The sequence below is a fragment of the Bufo bufo genome, chromosome 6, assembly GCF_905171765.1.
Source record: "Bufo bufo chromosome 6, aBufBuf1.1, whole genome shotgun sequence".
NCBI lineage: Eukaryota > Metazoa > Chordata > Amphibia > Anura > Bufonidae > Bufo > Bufo bufo.
This window is the reverse complement of record NC_053394.1, coordinates 135,865,989-135,881,931: the sequence shown is the minus strand read 5'-3', so window position 1 is coordinate 135,881,931 and position 15,943 is coordinate 135,865,989. Positions and strand designations below refer to the sequence as shown.

The 15,943-nt window shown below is 48.2% G+C and overlaps 1 protein-coding gene across 4 annotated transcripts in view; it reads right to left on the bottom strand.

Annotated features, from left to right (window-relative positions):
• Nucleotides 1-5,682: 5,682 nt before the first annotated feature.
• The window catches only part of ASXL1 (ASXL transcriptional regulator 1), a 29,337-nt gene continuing 19,076 nt past the window's right edge, over nucleotides 5,683-15,943 (bottom strand). For 2 of the 4 annotated variants that reach the window (XM_040434654.1, XM_040434655.1), the window contains exons 7-12: nucleotides 15,635-15,772; nucleotides 15,156-15,316; nucleotides 12,122-12,218; nucleotides 11,508-11,613; nucleotides 10,601-11,105; nucleotides 5,684-9,143 (exon numbers count right to left, since the gene is read on the bottom strand). In XM_040434654.1, the coding sequence (XP_040290588.1) occupies nucleotides 7,479-9,143; nucleotides 10,601-11,105; nucleotides 11,508-11,613; nucleotides 12,122-12,218; nucleotides 15,156-15,316; nucleotides 15,635-15,772 (2,672 nt within the window). In that variant the 3' untranslated portion in view covers nucleotides 5,684-7,478. Of the gene's footprint in view, nucleotides 9,144-10,600; nucleotides 11,106-11,507; nucleotides 11,614-12,121; nucleotides 12,219-15,155; nucleotides 15,317-15,634; nucleotides 15,773-15,943 lie in introns of all 4 variants that reach the window. The other 2 variants (XM_040434656.1, XM_040434657.1) reach the window with 2 other exon arrangements.

Here is a 15,943-nt window from a genome sequence, read left to right as displayed (position 1 = left end):
CTCTGAGGTACTCAAAAGGCACTGAACCAATCCATACCTTCCGCTTCACCTGCTTCTAAGAGAGTCATTCAAAAGACTATCAGTATGCCGTGTGCTCAGCAAAATGGAAGAGGGGAAATCTGTACTGCCTGGATCCGGCATAACCGGCCAGTAATCCTGCAACCGAATTCCCAGATCATTCTGTGGTGCCCTGCTGTACTAGGGATCCAGGGCCAAGACTATCAAGCCCTGGTGGAGCCTATCCAAATTGAAAATCATCCCTTCGTGCAAGCAGCCAAGAGCCTGGTGACAGTATCTCAAGGTAAAGTGTCTGTCCGTTTAATTAATTTCAGTGATCACCCTGTTGCTCTCTCTAAGCACTGCCCTGTTGCTCAGCTTTTCCAGGTATCCTTCCAGGATGTTATCCGTCTGCCTGCCACGCAGACGTCTCAAACCGCACAGAGCAGCAGCGTCTCTTCAGTATCCTGGTGGGAGGAACTTCACGTGGGGAACGAATCCACCCCGAAGGATCAAAAGGAGGGAGTCCTGAATCTGGTGAAAGAGCACCACCAGGCCTTTAGCAAGCACTCCACGGACTATGGAGAGGTCAGTGTAATCAAACACACCATACCCACTGGCTCTCATCCTCCTATCAAGGAGAGATACAGACCCATACCACCTACTAGTCTGTAAAAGAGATGATACAGGAAATGAAGGACTCTAATATAATCCAGGACAGTCATAGCCCCTGGGCTGCACCCCTAGTTCTTGTTCGTAAACAAGATGGCAGCATTAGGTTCTGTGTGGACTATAGAAAAATCTATCAAATCACCCACAAAGACGCTTATCCGTTGCCACGCATTGAAGAGTCTTTAACTGCCCTAGGGTCATCAGCCTGTGTCTCAACTCTTGACTTAACCAGTGGATACTGGCAGGTACCTATGGCCCCGGAAGACCAGGAAAAGACCGCTTTCACCACGCCTATGGGCCTGTTCGAATTCAGCTACATGCCTTTCGAACTGTGTAATGCTCCAGGGACGTTCCAGCGGTTGATGGAGCATTGTTTAGGCCATAAGAACTTTGAGACTGTACTGCTATACTTGGATGACGTCATTATCTACTCCAAGACATATGAGGATTATTTAAAGTATCTGGCCGAAGTGTTTCAAGTCCTCATTAAATATAGCCTCAAAGTCAAGCCGTCCAAGTGCCATCTGCTGAAACCAGCGGTAAAGTACCTGGGCCATGTTGTTAGCGCAGAAGGAGTCCAGCCTGATCCTGACAAACTTGCCGCTGTCCGTAATTGGCCTACTCCTACCACCGTGAAGGAGGTGAGAAGTTTCCTCAGTTTTGCAGGATATTACAGACGCTTCATCCCGCATTTTGCACAGATTGCAGATCCGATTCAGGAACTCCTAAGGGGGCATCCCAAAAAGAGTCCAAAGACTCCTATCCCTGTTGAATGGAATTAAGAACGGGAGATTGCCTTCCAGCTCCTGAAGAAGAAGCTGACTGAACCCCCTTCCTGGGTTACCCGGATTATCAGAAGCCGTTCCACCTCTATACGGATGCCAGTAAAAGAGGCCTGGGAGCCGTGTTGGCTCAGGTGCAAGAGAACAAAGAGAGGGTAATTGCCCTGAGGGGAGCTGAGAAAAACGATCAGAATTATAGTTCCTTCAAGTTGGAATTCCTTGCTTTAGTGTGGGCTGTGACTGAAAAATTCAAGGACGACCTTGCTGCCACTCAGTTTGTCGCCTTCACTGACCACAATCCCCTGGCACATCTGAATACAGCCAAGCTAGGGGCTCTGGAGCAAAGATGGGCCTCCCGCCTCGCCAACTATACTGTAAAATACCGGGCAGGCCGCTCAAATGAGAATGCTGATGCCCCGTCTCGGCTTCCCAGTACAGAAGCACCAGAGGAACCAAAGGATGCCAGGGAAGAAGTGGAAATGCCGGCCAGGGAAGAAGTGGAAATGTTGTTTTACAACAAGTTTGCTCAGCAAGAAAATGTTCACACTAAAAATAACTCAGCTGCCGATCCCTCTCCACCAAACAATCCTGAGTCCAGAGGCGAACAAGACAGGTGGATTAAGCTCCAGTCAGAAAGTAGAGTCCTCTGTGAACTGCTCAACTTCCTTACTAGTGGAAGAACTCCTGAAAGAGTCCGCAGGAAGAGTGCAGACCCAGAACTATTGAAATTGTGGAGACATCGCCACAAACTCTTCCTTCAAAAAGGCCTGTTGCTAAGAAGGCGCCTGGATCCAGTGTCCTGTGATAGGGTGTACCAGATCCTTATACCCCGTTGAGACGTCGGTCTTGTATTAGAGATGTATCATAACCGGTCCAGACACTTCGGCATGCAGAAGACTGAGGCCACCATTCACAGAAGGTTCTATTGGATTGGGATGAGGGAAGACATTGAAAAATGGTGCCGGGAATGTACTGCCTGTGCCGTCGGGAGAAGTGAGCGCCATGACCAGAGAGCGCCTCTCCATCCTATTGTGAGTAAAGCTCCCCTGGAGCTTGTTGCCATTGATCATGTGAAGTTGGAGCCGAGTCGCTCAGGGTATACTTATGCCATGACCATTATTGATCACTTCACTAAGTTTGTTGTGGTAGTGCCCGTGAAGGACCTGACAGCCAAGACTGCGGCGGAAGCGTTCTGGAAGCATTTCCTCCTGCCCTACGGCTGCCCAGAGAGAATCCTCACCGACCAGGGGTCTGCGTTTGAATCACAGTTGTTCCAGGAGTTGTGCCTGCTACACAATTGCCAGAAGGTCCGGACCACAGCCTATCATCCACAAGGTAACAGGCTCTGTGAAAAAAATGAATCAAACTCTCATCGAAATGTTGAGAGCGGTACCCCCTGAGACAATGGGTAATTGGCCTACTCTGCTGCCACAGCTTATGTACACATACAATACAATTCACTGCTCCACGCCTTTCTATTTGATGTTCGGCTGTCAGGGGAGGCTGCCTGCCGACCACTCCCTGGACGTGCAAGTACCCGATGTCATCAACCCACTACCAAAAACTGATTGGGTGGTGGAGCATCAAAGACGTCTTCTTAATGCTAAAGAGATTGTTCAGGAGCGCATGGAAAGTGCCTGAGAGCGGCAGCAGAGAGACTATGACCTGGCTGCTCATGCAGAACCTCTTGCCATAGGAGACGTGGTTGAGGAATAACCACCGAACCAGCAAGCTGGACTATAAGTGGGAGAGGACTCCCTACGTCATAACTGCTATTCCTAATGCTGAGACCCACGTTTACCAAATCTCCAGGGAAGGTAAAGGTTCCCAGATCGTACACAGGAATCGTTTAAAGCCCTGCATAGAAGGAGAAAATGCAGCAGGGGACATTGAGCCACATTCTCCTGAGCCAGAGTCGTCAGACCAACCTGTTGATCCTATGCGGGCTGTTGAGAACCTGTTACATGACAAGGAGCCACTTCATTGGTTCCTCACACCCTGGTTGAACTTGGTGGTACCGGCTCCAGTTCCTGCTAGTCCTCGACCCCAGGGTGTACCAGAAAGGGCTCCAGAGCCTGTAGATCCCTCTGGCCCCCTTGAGCCAAGGAAAGACGAGTCTCTGCCAGTAAGGAGGTCCACGCGGCCTACTAAGGGGCACCCACCTGTGAGATTCGGAGACTACGTTGTTGACCAGAGTAACCCTCCCCAGGAAACTCCTGTTTAACTGTCTACAAGACCCAGGTATGGACTCATGTTTTTCTTTTGAGCCTCCAGGAACTTTTGTTACTAAAGCATTCTTATCATTATGGACTATCCTGGTTACTCCTGATACACTGTACCAGGTCAGCACCCCCGTTTCATGTACCAACGACGCCCCTTTTCACCGCACTTGTCCTTTGCCAGCAGAGCTGCCTGCCAATCACATTGCAAATGTAGTGATTGTTGTATATGTCTGCTTTTGCATTTTCAGGTCACAGTTTCCAGCTGGGCGGGCCCCCTGTGTTGCGCCAAGGTCGGGCAACCTCAAAGCAGCGGGGTATGTAGTGTCCCACTACGTAAAGGTGGGCACTACTCAAGGGTCAAGTTGTTCTCCACCTCCTGTGGAACATGGTCATGGTGTTTGTAATGCATATTTTCATGTCATTTCCTGTGGACCGGGCCTGCTAGGGGTGTAGTTTCTCCTCCTAAGCTGTAGAGGGAGCTAGGGAACCCCCTAGTGTTATATATATATATATATATATATATATATATATATATATATATATATTAGTTAGGCCCAGACAGGAAAGCGTTAGTTCAGGCTAGCCTGCTGGAAGTGCTGAGCAAGTGAAGCTCAGAGGTTAGTCCAGGAGAAGAAGTTTCCTCCTGAAGTTATCCTGCATCTAGCAAAGTACAGAGCAGTGCTAATTGTATCCAGCCAAGTAGAAAGCTGAAGGGCAGAAGTTTATTTGCAGCAAGTGGATTTATACCAGAGGAAGGTTTCCCTACCCAAGGATAAAGCCAGCTATTAGGCATCCGGGCCTTGGAGAAAGTCAGACAGGATTCTGCGAGTTTATTCCCTCTGAGTTATCTTGCTAGGATTCTACCTGCCATTCATGTAAAGCCTGCTTGTTACCAAATCTACTTCCTATGGAACTGTTTGAAGCTTGTATATAGTTGAACTGTTCAGTAAAGAGGAATTCTAGTTCACTACAATCGTGTGTACCTCCATTATTCCTCCCAACAAATCGGTGTGCCACCATTACCGGCACTGGCGTCACGAACTGTAAGGAATCTTGCCACAGGCACGCTAAACTTTCAACACCCAGGGCACCTCACCAATCACCCGGCCTGGTCCATATATCTAGAGAGTGCCCCAGCCTCTTCATCACTGCTGTACGCCTGCCCAGGGTATACTACAAACTGTGAGTACTAAGAGCAACCCTCGGTCTGTTAACTGACCCCCGTGACCTCACATTCGCTCACCCTGAAGGACTGGCGTACTGCAACATTTGCCCAAACAATATTTGGTGATAATTTTAAGATATTTAACATTAAAAACTTGAACAATAGTTCATTTTCTGATGACATTCCTTTTAATGTTTTATTTCCCCACTTTGCTCAGGTATTTTTTTTCAGCGTGGAAGTTATTTAATATTTTTTTCGCCTAGCCGAAAGCCAGTGTGATTCTATTATAGTCTATGGGGTCTGGCAGTACATGGCACTAGCTGGCTATGTTGGACCTTGATAACTCTTGCAGGCTGTTCTCTGCGGAACAGTATGCTGGATCCGTGATGTCGCCGATGTGAATGTACCCTTAAGGCCTCGTTCACACGAACTATACAGATTGGCTCAGGGTGCGTTTAGAGAAATTTGCACCATTTTACAAGCAAGTTCAGTCAGTTTGGTCTGCGATTGCCTTCAGTTTTCCGCACGGGTGCAATCCATTTTGATGCGTTTTTTTTTTTTTTTACACACGTGTGAAAAACAAAAACTGAAGGTTTACAAACAACATCTAGCAACCATCATTGAAAAACGCATTACATCAAGATGCAATGCGTTTTTCACTGAAGCCCCATTCATTTCTATTGGACCAGGGCTGCGTGAAAAACTCAGAATCTAGAATATGGTGCGATTCTTACTCAATGGAGAATGATGGGGGGGGGGAGAAACACACTCATGTGCACGCACCCATTGAAATGAATGGGACAGGATTCAGTGCGGGTGCTATGTGTTCACTTCACGCATCGCACCCTAAGGGGCCCTAGTTACTCTAGTGATTAAACCAAACTTTGGTGGGTTCTAGTCCGCCTCCACTCTCAAAACCACCATACCCTTTAACTTTACACACCATGAGGTCTGATCACAAGGACCCCAAAGGTCCTGAGAGTGGAGGTGCCTGGTCCCCAGTTCCTTATGGAGGGACAGCAGTACGGCAGACCAATGGCCTGTCTATTCATACTTCTGAAAGCTATATTCACAGTCTGCAACTTGTGTGTTCTTGGATCTTAAAGGCCCCCCCATTCACAGCCCCTTCTCAAGTTTTCGTAAAGGAGAATAAGCAGCGCAGTAAATAAGCCACACACAGCCGTCTATACAGAATATACATTTATATTATAGGCCAGAAATGTGTACACCATAATAATCAGTACAGGGATAAAACACTGGAACGCAGAAGCCAAATCTCCTCCTGTATATACAACCTGTTCATGTGTCACACAGTGCTGCCTGCTTCCAGATATATTGTCCATGCATACAAAAGATGGACGACCCAATTACCCCCCTCAACCCCCCCCCCCCCCCCCCCCCCCCCCCTCCCTCCAACCCACCCCAGAACACTGACCATAGCCCTGCCATGCAGCCCATACCAAAACGAAGGCAGGGGAACCCCCCTGACTCACCTCTATCCTCCATGAGCGAGCAAGGCTTGAAGGGGCAGTAATGTACAAATGGTAAAAAGACAATGGGCACCAGTACAGTGAACGCTCAGCCATAGCATCCACCGGCCCCTGCTGTAGACGCAAGTGAAATGTTCGGTAAAAACTAGCCAAGTAAATATATGATGTAGCCTTCTGTTCCATCAGATTTTACTTCCTATAATAATTTGCTATTATATTAATTAGAAGGGTTAAAAGTTGCGCTGCGGTATGCACTTTTATACTGCACAGTAGATGTAGTGCTTGCCTCAAACACTGTATAAGTTAAAGAAAAACTTTGCCCGAGTTCTGAATGAAGGAATCTCCGGCTGTTCCTCGATTAACTGTCGGGCTGCAGAATTGTACATGTCATCACCGCCTCTCATAATGAAAGTTTCTGTAACTTTGCAACAGACCTTTTGTTTCGATTCGCCACCATTTCTAAGATCTCTGCTTGTTGTCAGTTGCAGGAACATTATTCCTTACAGCGCAAGGCTAGACACCCAATTCCTCCAGTCTAGACAATCCTCGGTGAGCTAAACAGCCTGGACTCTACCTGTCCTCATCCACATCATCAGCCCGGAGTCCAGGCTGTTGAGCTCCTAGAGACGTGTCTAGATTGGATACAACAGTAACAAGCTATGAGAAGTATAGACAGCAAGAAGGGCTTGAAATGGAATTAAGGTATATCAGAAAGCTGTGAAATGTACTATGCAGTGAACTTAAATTGTAATCTTATGGGTTTAGTGGGGGGTGGCTATAAACCGAGCTACCCCCAAAACGCCAAGACTGTTGACCTCATAGCACCCCCTCATGACCATTACTACCCCTTCAATAGGGCCTGTATCACAATAACAGCTGAGTAATATTCATCAGCAGGTTTTTTTTTTTTCAATTTCTAACAAAATAAAGCATAATACAATATTAACATCTCGTTGCTCTGAACATTAGGAAAAATACAGACACTAAAAACCAGGGTTCACCAACCCACTCTCCTTCCCAGGAAGGTGGAGGGACTACAACCCTCAGCATGGCCACATACTAGAAGTTGTAGCCCCACTACCGGATGAAAGGGTCACTGGTTTACGAAATCTTGCTAAACTAGAAGACTGCCCCTAGAGCCGTCAGTGTATTATCTTATGACAAGGCACGAAACACACAGTTTGGAAGGTCCTATGCAGTCGATGTGACAGAAGGCCCCGCAACCCTCACACATGGCCATGGCTTTGAAGCTGCACGAACACCTCAGTGAAACTTGCTCCTTCCCTCCGTCTCCCGAGAAGACTTCCAGAGAGAGGGAGGCACTGCCCGTAACCTCACAGTCCCCAGGCATTGAGGAGAGACACAACCCTGCGGAGTAATGGTAGGCAGCCACATCCTGCGACAACATCTCCAAGAAGGTGTCCATCTTATGTGGGGGAGACAAGACCCCTACTTCCTTTGGGAACTGGATGAAGGGCATACCCAATAATAAGGGGACTTTACCAGCAAACCCAGCCGAGTTATACAGCAAATGTTTATGGTCTCCACAGCTGTCCTGGCAACCCTGGGACATCTCCTTAAAGGGGTGAGGGCTGGATGATGGCTCAGTGGTGGGGCCAGCGCTACCATGCTTTCCTGCCTCCAGATTCGCAGGTGACAAAATGGAGTGCATGTACAACCTTTCTTGTCCATCATTTGTACCTGCTGAAAAATTTCCAACCGTGGCTTCAGGTTCAGGAAGTTCATCCTCTTTAAACACATTAGCTGTGCAGGGGACAACATTAACAGGCAAAGGAACTGCCAGGTTTCCCTTAAAACAATCAAAACCAACGTTCTCAGCAGCAGACACTAATGTCTGCTCCAAGGACCCTGCCTGTATAGCACCATAGGGTAGGTCAGACTTATTTGGCTCCAGTGAGCTGTTGACCAAGGGACAAGGAACATTGTCGTGAGGGTGGCCGTTACAGCATGGGTCACCAGCAAAGTCCAATGTGGTGTTGGGTGTTGAGGGCTCATAAACATGCACGGGCAACTGTCCTGTGGGTAAGGTTTTAGTTGTGTCCAGCGGGTGTGGCTGCACTAGAGAGGATGTAGGTAGTACATGGTGCTCAGTGCTGTCCGCTGGTGCTGCATCAGTTTTCTTTTCAGAAGAATCCTTTTCGGTTGAACATGACGAGACCTGCTTAAGTCTGTTCTGAAAGGTGTTGGAGACGTCACCCAGAACACATGGCGTACCCTCAAAGGACTGTCCTGTGGTGCCATCCATAGAGGATGCAAACATCCTCTCATCACTACACTGGCTCATACATATATTCTCCTCCTCTTTGTCTGCCATAGGAACTTCCTTATCGCCATTCTGGGAGCTGTCCTCTAGGACACTCACATTATCGAGGTGCCATTCTTTGGTAAGTGAGTCATTCATGCCATGGTCATTATAAACATTGCCTGCAGCATTTGACACCAAGCTGATTTTGACCCGTGGGACTTCTTGTTTCTCCGCCATCATGGCAATGGCCTGCAGTAATTGTGTTCTGCAGCGATTTGCTGGTTTCTCTCCATGTCTTCTCTTTCTGGTTCTTCTTCTGGAGCCTCTGGACCGGCTTCTTCTTTTGCTTGTGTGGTGGCAGTGGTTACCGCTGCCTCGGCCTTCACCATTGGAGGTTTGGGAGTGATGGTCACTGGTCTGACTGTCAGCAGGCGAGCAGGGAGAAGGCCAGCACCCAGCGGGATCAGGGTTTGGGATGATCCGGTGGAAGATCTGGTAAGCTGGCAAACCTTTAACCACCCAGGGAGGTTTGATCCGAGAAAGCTGTATCTGGGGAGAAAAATACCTGTAATTAATAAATTTAATTCATATTCTAAACAATTATAAAAATTGTACAGCTCAGGATGCAGAGAATGGTATAACAGATGTTACTAGACAATAGCAAGAGAGGAGCATCTTGCATACAGTGATATTATACCAGCTGTACATATATAACTATATACAGGAGATAACCAGGTTATACCAGCATGGCCCATATCACTATATACAAGATGTATAACTTATACCAGCTGTACATTAGGGTTGTTGCGGGTATCGAAATTTCGATACTCAATCAATACTTTTGTCCCGGTATCGATACGATACCGGGATTTCCATTTTTTCGATACTGGGCTGCGCAGTCTAGTATCTCTGAACATGAGCGCGCTGCTGTCGGCGTGCTCATTTTCTCTCAGCAGCACAGGGGAGAAGGAAGCAGTCTCTCCCTCCCCCCTGTGCTGCTGCTGCCACCAATGAATGGAGAGAGGGGCGGGCGCACTGCGCCACGCATGATAGGACTTTTCCTACACAGAGCGGCCCAGAGATGTCCCAGCACTTACCATTATTCATGGGCGCCGCTCCGTTCGCCCGCAGTGCCCCATTACTGTCTTCTCTCCTGCTCCATATGCTAATTACTATCGGAGCAATGTGGAGGAGACATCAGCTTCTCTAGTGGGCGTTCCTTCTTAGTGCGCTGCGATTGGACAGCGCTACAGCCAGGGAGAAGGAACGCCCACTAGAGAAGCTGATGTCTCCTCCACATTGCTCCGATAGTAATTAGCATATGGAGCAGGAGAGGAGACAGTAATGGGGCACTGCAGGCGAACGGATCGGCACCCAGGACTAATAGTAAGTGCTGGGACATCTCAGGGCGCCGCTCTGTGTAGCCTAATACTTAGTCTGGACTCATATAAAGTATTTAACCCATAATACAGGAGGTGGGTGCCAGCAGCAGAATCGCATTGCCGGCACCCTGCCCCTGACAGGAAGCTGCGATCAGCGGCAGTTAACCCCTCAGGTGCGGCAACTCAGGGGTTAGCTGCCGCTGATCTGCCAGTACCCGCCTCCTGTATTAAGGGGTAATTATGATTGGTGGCGCAGTACTTTTTTATGGTATCGAAACCGAATCAAAAATTTGGTATCGCAACAACTCTACTGTACATATATAATTATATACAGAAGATACCCAGGTTATACCAGCATGGTCCATATTACTATATACAAGAAGATGTATAACTTATACCAACTGTACATATATAATTATATACAGAAGATACCCAGGTTATACCAGCATGGTCCATATTACTATATACAAGAAGATGTATAACTTATACCAGCTGTACATATATAATTATATACAGGAGATGCCCAGGTTATACCAGCATGGTCCTTATCACTAAATTAAAAAAAAAGATTATGTTATTGCAGCTGTATATATAAACAATCATATTGAACATTTTGTCTCGTACCCGGATTGGTGGGACTTTTGGTTCTTCTTTGGTGGGCTGTGGCTTTTCGGGGTGAACACTCTGAATTGTGTTACGAAAGGACTGACGCTGTTCCATCCGTGGCTTCTTTTCGAGGGAGGGGCTGGAGATTTCTGGCTCTGTGGTCTTCCTCTTCTGCTCCGATGTAATCTCGGGATGAAGTTCGGGCACTCTCTCGGAGGTGGAGGGGAGGCTGAGGTCATCTCTTGTGGACAATCTGCTCTCCACAGCCAAAGGATCAGACTCCGTTGTCTCCAGAGGAAGGGGAGGAGAGGTGGTAACTTTGACTTCAGCAGTGCCTGGAAGGTTACGTTGGATCTTTTTAGTGTTCCTGTAAAGACTCCTCCGAGTTCTGATGTGAACATCAGGAACCACCTCCTGTTTCTGAGCAGGTTCTAGATTTGTTCTTGGCTTCTCTTGCTGTAGGCAAGGTGTTTCATAAGACTTATCTTCCAGATCAGATCCTGGCTCCTCCAAATACCCGAGCCTGGAAATTAGAACAAGACACAACATCAATGGGATGGTGACAACCTCAGAAACAGGCTGGTTGTCAGAACTAATTTATTAGGAATAGCGGCTTTAGTAATATAAGGTGGGTGCAAACTAATCAACACATGATCACAATGTAACTATACTATTATATTCAGGGATGTAAACAAGAGGTGGGGCAGTGACAACCTTATTCACAGGTGTTGCCATGACATGTCTCAGGTGGCTCCAGACAGTTAGTTATAACAAGGCTGTGATGTCACAATAGTGCCAACCCCCAATGGACGGCTGGGTCTGAAGATAGTGCTGCATGCTTGGCATTTGGGCTATGGGGGGGGGGGGGGGGGGGCAGTGGTGCAGACTGTACCAGAACTCAATAAAAAGAAACAAAGCTTCTTACTTCTGTCCATAGAAATCTTCAAAGAACTTCTCTTTCCAGTCTTCAACTTTCTTCTCCTTCCCCATCTCCTGCCTCATCCGCAGCTGAGCCTCAGGAGTGAATTCACCTGCAGAAGATGTAACAGTTACTTAAGGGTGTTGGCCTATTTTAAACATTGGGGGCATATTGCAAGGATATGACTCCAAAGTCTGATGAGGTTGGAACCGCAACTCTCTAGAATAGAGTTTGCAAAAGTAAACATACATGGCCGCCCTCTATTCATTTCTATGGGACTGCTGAAAATAGCCGAGCGCTGGCTCAGCTATTTCCATCAGCCTCATAGAAATGAATGGAGCGGAGGCTGCGTTTGCGCAGTTTGCCTCCCATTAATTTATACGGGACTTATAGAAATAGCTGAGCTCGCTACTCGTCTGGAGGGCGACCACACATACTCGACCCTTCACTTAGCAGGCTCTGTTCTAGAGATGTGCGTCGGTCCCAGAGGTGGAACCCACAACTCGGACATTGGGGGGCATAATCCTAACAATATGCCACCAATGTATGAGATGGGCTGACGCCTTTAAGGGGCTCCCGACAAAAACAAAAGCCATAGATTTGATGTGACAAGCGCCTACCTTCTGCCAGCCTCTCCCTCCACCTCTGACATGCGTGAGCAAAAAACTCATTATTCAGGGCGCTCCCGCTCATCCGCAACTGTCCATCTGGGCTGACCTACAGACAAAAATGGTAATATACAGTTAAAGGGCCAGTCTAGTATTATCTAGATCAAAAAGTTGCAGAAGCTTTTCAGGACTTCTGGTTGCTCTAAGTGAATGAAACATTCTTAATTATATTCCAAGGCAAAAAACAGGCAGAACTAAAACTTCTCACTGCTGAGGGTTTGCAATTGTATACAGGCTGGATAATATAGGGTAAGGAAAGAAATCCTGCTCCTGTTCTGATAGTTTGTTACATTGCATTAGGACAGTTACAATATATTAGTGACGGGATGGTCTAGACCAGTGGTGGGGAACCTTTTAGAAACCAAGTGCCTCAACTGCAACCCTACAACCCACTTATTTATTGTGAAGTGCCAACACGACAATTTACCCTGAATACTACAGTCTAGTATAGTATATCTTCCATGTACTTTATTATTTCGCTATAATGACCTTACTACATTCAGTGCGCTGCCTGTGCTTTCCATAGCGCACCCTGCACTGATGAATGGCAGGAAAAGTCTAAGGCATATTGGTATACCATAGACCTTATCCAGGGAGGGGGTGCCCAGAGAGAGAGAGGTCTGAGTGCCGCCTCTGGCACCCGTGCCATAGGGTCGCCACGCCACTGGTCTAGACTGTAATAAGCCCTCAACCGTGAGAAGTATTAGGTCAGGAGGTGTTTCAGCTTCTGAAAGTAATCACAAGGGATTCTGTCACCAGAATTATCCCCATAGAGCCAATTACATGTTATTGGAGGTTTCCTACAGCAGGGTTCCTCAACTCCGGTCCTCAGGGCCCACCTGCCGGTCATGTTTTCAGGATTTCCTTAGTATTGCGCAGGTGATATAATTCGTGTCAGTGCATCAGGACTTACCACAGGTATTCATTCTGAGGGATATTCTCAAATCATGAACGTTCGGTGGGCCTTGAGGACTAGAGTTAAGGAACACTGTCCTACAGCATGTCAGAAATATACCAGTGTGTAAAGTAGGACTGCTGCAGTTTTGTAGAAAAAACTATTTTATATGTATGCAAATGAACTGTGAAAAGAGCCCAAATGGCAGTCCTACCAGTCAGTGGAGCCCAGCACCTCCCCTCGTCCTCAAGTCCCCTCCTAGCTCCTCCGACGTCATTCCGATGCTGCACTGTAATCTCACACAAGAGCGTTTACTCGTTACTTGAGCACTCGTGCGGTCTCCCATTCATGTGCTGGCATCAGCCTCATATAAAGAACTGTACATGCACCAGTTAATTAAAGCGGTTATCCCATTAAAAAATAAAACAATCTACTACATGACAACCTGTTTCTAACAAAGCTAGAACCAGCCCTGTACCTCACACGGATCCAGAGATCTCCCCGTTCATTGCTCTGCTACATTTATATCAAGCCGACCGCTCAGGAGGCGTGTCCATGCTCTCCCCGTCACCGCTCAGGAGGCGTGTCCATGCTCTCCCCGTCACCGCTCAGGAGGCGTGTCCATGCTCTCCCCGTCACCGCTCAGGAGGCGTGTCCATGCTCTCCCCGTCACCGCTCAGGAGGCGTGTCCATGCTCTCCCCGTCACCGCTCAGGAGGCGTGTCCATGCTCTCCCCGTCACCGCTCAGGAGGCGTGTCCATGCTCTCCCCGTCACCGCTCAGGAGGCGTGTCCATGCTCTCCCCGTCACCGCTCAGGAGGAGTGTCCATGCTCTCCCCGTCACCGCTCAGGAGGCGTGTCCATGCTCTCCCCGTCACCGCTCAGGAGGCGTGTCCATGCTCTCCCCGTCACCGCTCAGGAGGCGTGTCCATGCTCTCCCCGTCACCGCTCAGGAGGCGTGTCCATGCTCTCCCCGCCACCGCTCAGGAGGCGTGTCCATGCTCTCCCCGTCACCGCTCAGGAGGCGTGTCCATGCTCTCCCCGTCACCGCTCAGGAGGCGTGTCCATGCTCTCCCCGTCACCGCTCAGAAGGCGTGTCCATGCTCTCCCCGTCACCGCTCAGGAGGCTTGTCCATGCTCTCCCCGTCACCGCTCAGGAGGCATGTCCATGCTCTCCCCGTCACCGCTCAGGAGGCATGTCCATGCTCTCCCCGTCACCGCTCAGGAGGCATGTCCATGCTCTCCCCGTCACCGCTCAGGAGGCATGTCCATGCTCTCCCCGTCACCGCTCAGGAGGCATGTCCATGCTCTCCCCGTCACCGCTCAGGAGGCATGTCCATGCTCTCCCCGTCACCGCTCAGGAGGCATGTCCATGCTCTCCCCGTCACCGCTCAGGAGGCATGTCCATGCTCTCCCCGTCACCGCTCAGGAGGCATGTCCATGCTCTCCCCGTCACCGCTCAGGAGGCATGTCCATGCTCTCCCCGTCACCGCTCAGGAGGCATGTCCATGCTCTCCCAGTCACCGCTCAGGAGGCGTGTCCATGCTCTCCCCATCACCGCTCAGGAGACAGTTGAAGGATGAAACTGAGCATGTGCGGTGTTCTCAGTGAGCAGGAAAAAGAAATACAAAAAAAAAAAAAAAAAAAACAGCAGGTGGCGCTGTACAGATACATTTCATTGAATAACTCAGTGGTTATGCCAAATGTTTTATTACATGCAATTACAAAAGTATTCAGATCCAGGGGCTGGTTAAAAAACGGTAAAATATTTTTCGTGGGACAACGCCTTTACGCTGGTAGAACCGCCCCTTGGGCACTTTCACAGTTCATTTGCATACAGAAAAATTCGTTTTTTCTGCAAAACTACAGCAGTCCTAATTTACAGACTTTAGACAGACAGTATATTTCTGACATGCTGTAGGAGACCTTCAATAACATGTAATTGGCCCTATATGGATAATCCTGGTGACCGAATCCCTTTAATAAAGGTTCCCATTCACTGACAACAAGAAGAGATGTTGAAAACGGTGAGGGATTTGCAGAATTCCATTTAATTTCACAATTATCGCCCCTCATCTGCTCTGTATCGTACCTGTCTGTCCACGTCTGGGAGGAATAGTAGAAGCTGCTGCTGGAGGTGCGCCGGGAGAGCATTGAACATCCGCACGTTTATCAGGGCGCGAAGATTAGTGTTCACCAGGATGGAACCAGGAGTCTCAAAGTCAATCTCCTCCTCCTTCTTCCTCACTTGTCCTATAAAAAGAAAACGGTTTACGAACCCAATACATTTTGGTAGAAGGTTTGTTGTTACCACCTGTACCCAGCGCCTACAATCCTGTCTGAAGTGGCAAAATGTGAGAAATATTAGCTTTGCATCATTGCCTTGCAGTGCTGGGTTTGAACATCTGCATGGAGATTGGCCTCCTACTATTTGCAGGTTTTACGGTTTCCTCCCGCATGCCAAAATCATACAGATAGGTCAAATTCAGTATTTTGATTGTGAGCAATGACAATCTGTGTACATTACTGTGTATGGTTTCACGTCAGACTGGTGGAACATATTGGACGAACCTGGAGCAGAGATGTTCTTTAGGCTTCTCAGATGATGGGTGGAGTTGCCGCTTAAGGCTGACCGTCTGTGAAAAGCTAGGCTGCCCCTCAAAGCACTGTTACTGGAAGATTCACTTTCTACGCGGCGAACTGACAAACCTGGAGCCAAAATCACAGTGAACTGGTGAACCCAGCAGTTACGCTACATGAAGAACGTCCTGCAGAATTGCTCTTTGACAGGTAATATGGCAAAATTCCTTTAAGTTTTATACTCCCGCAAACTTTCAGATCCAGAGCTGCAAACCCCCTGTACAGACCATTACATTAGAA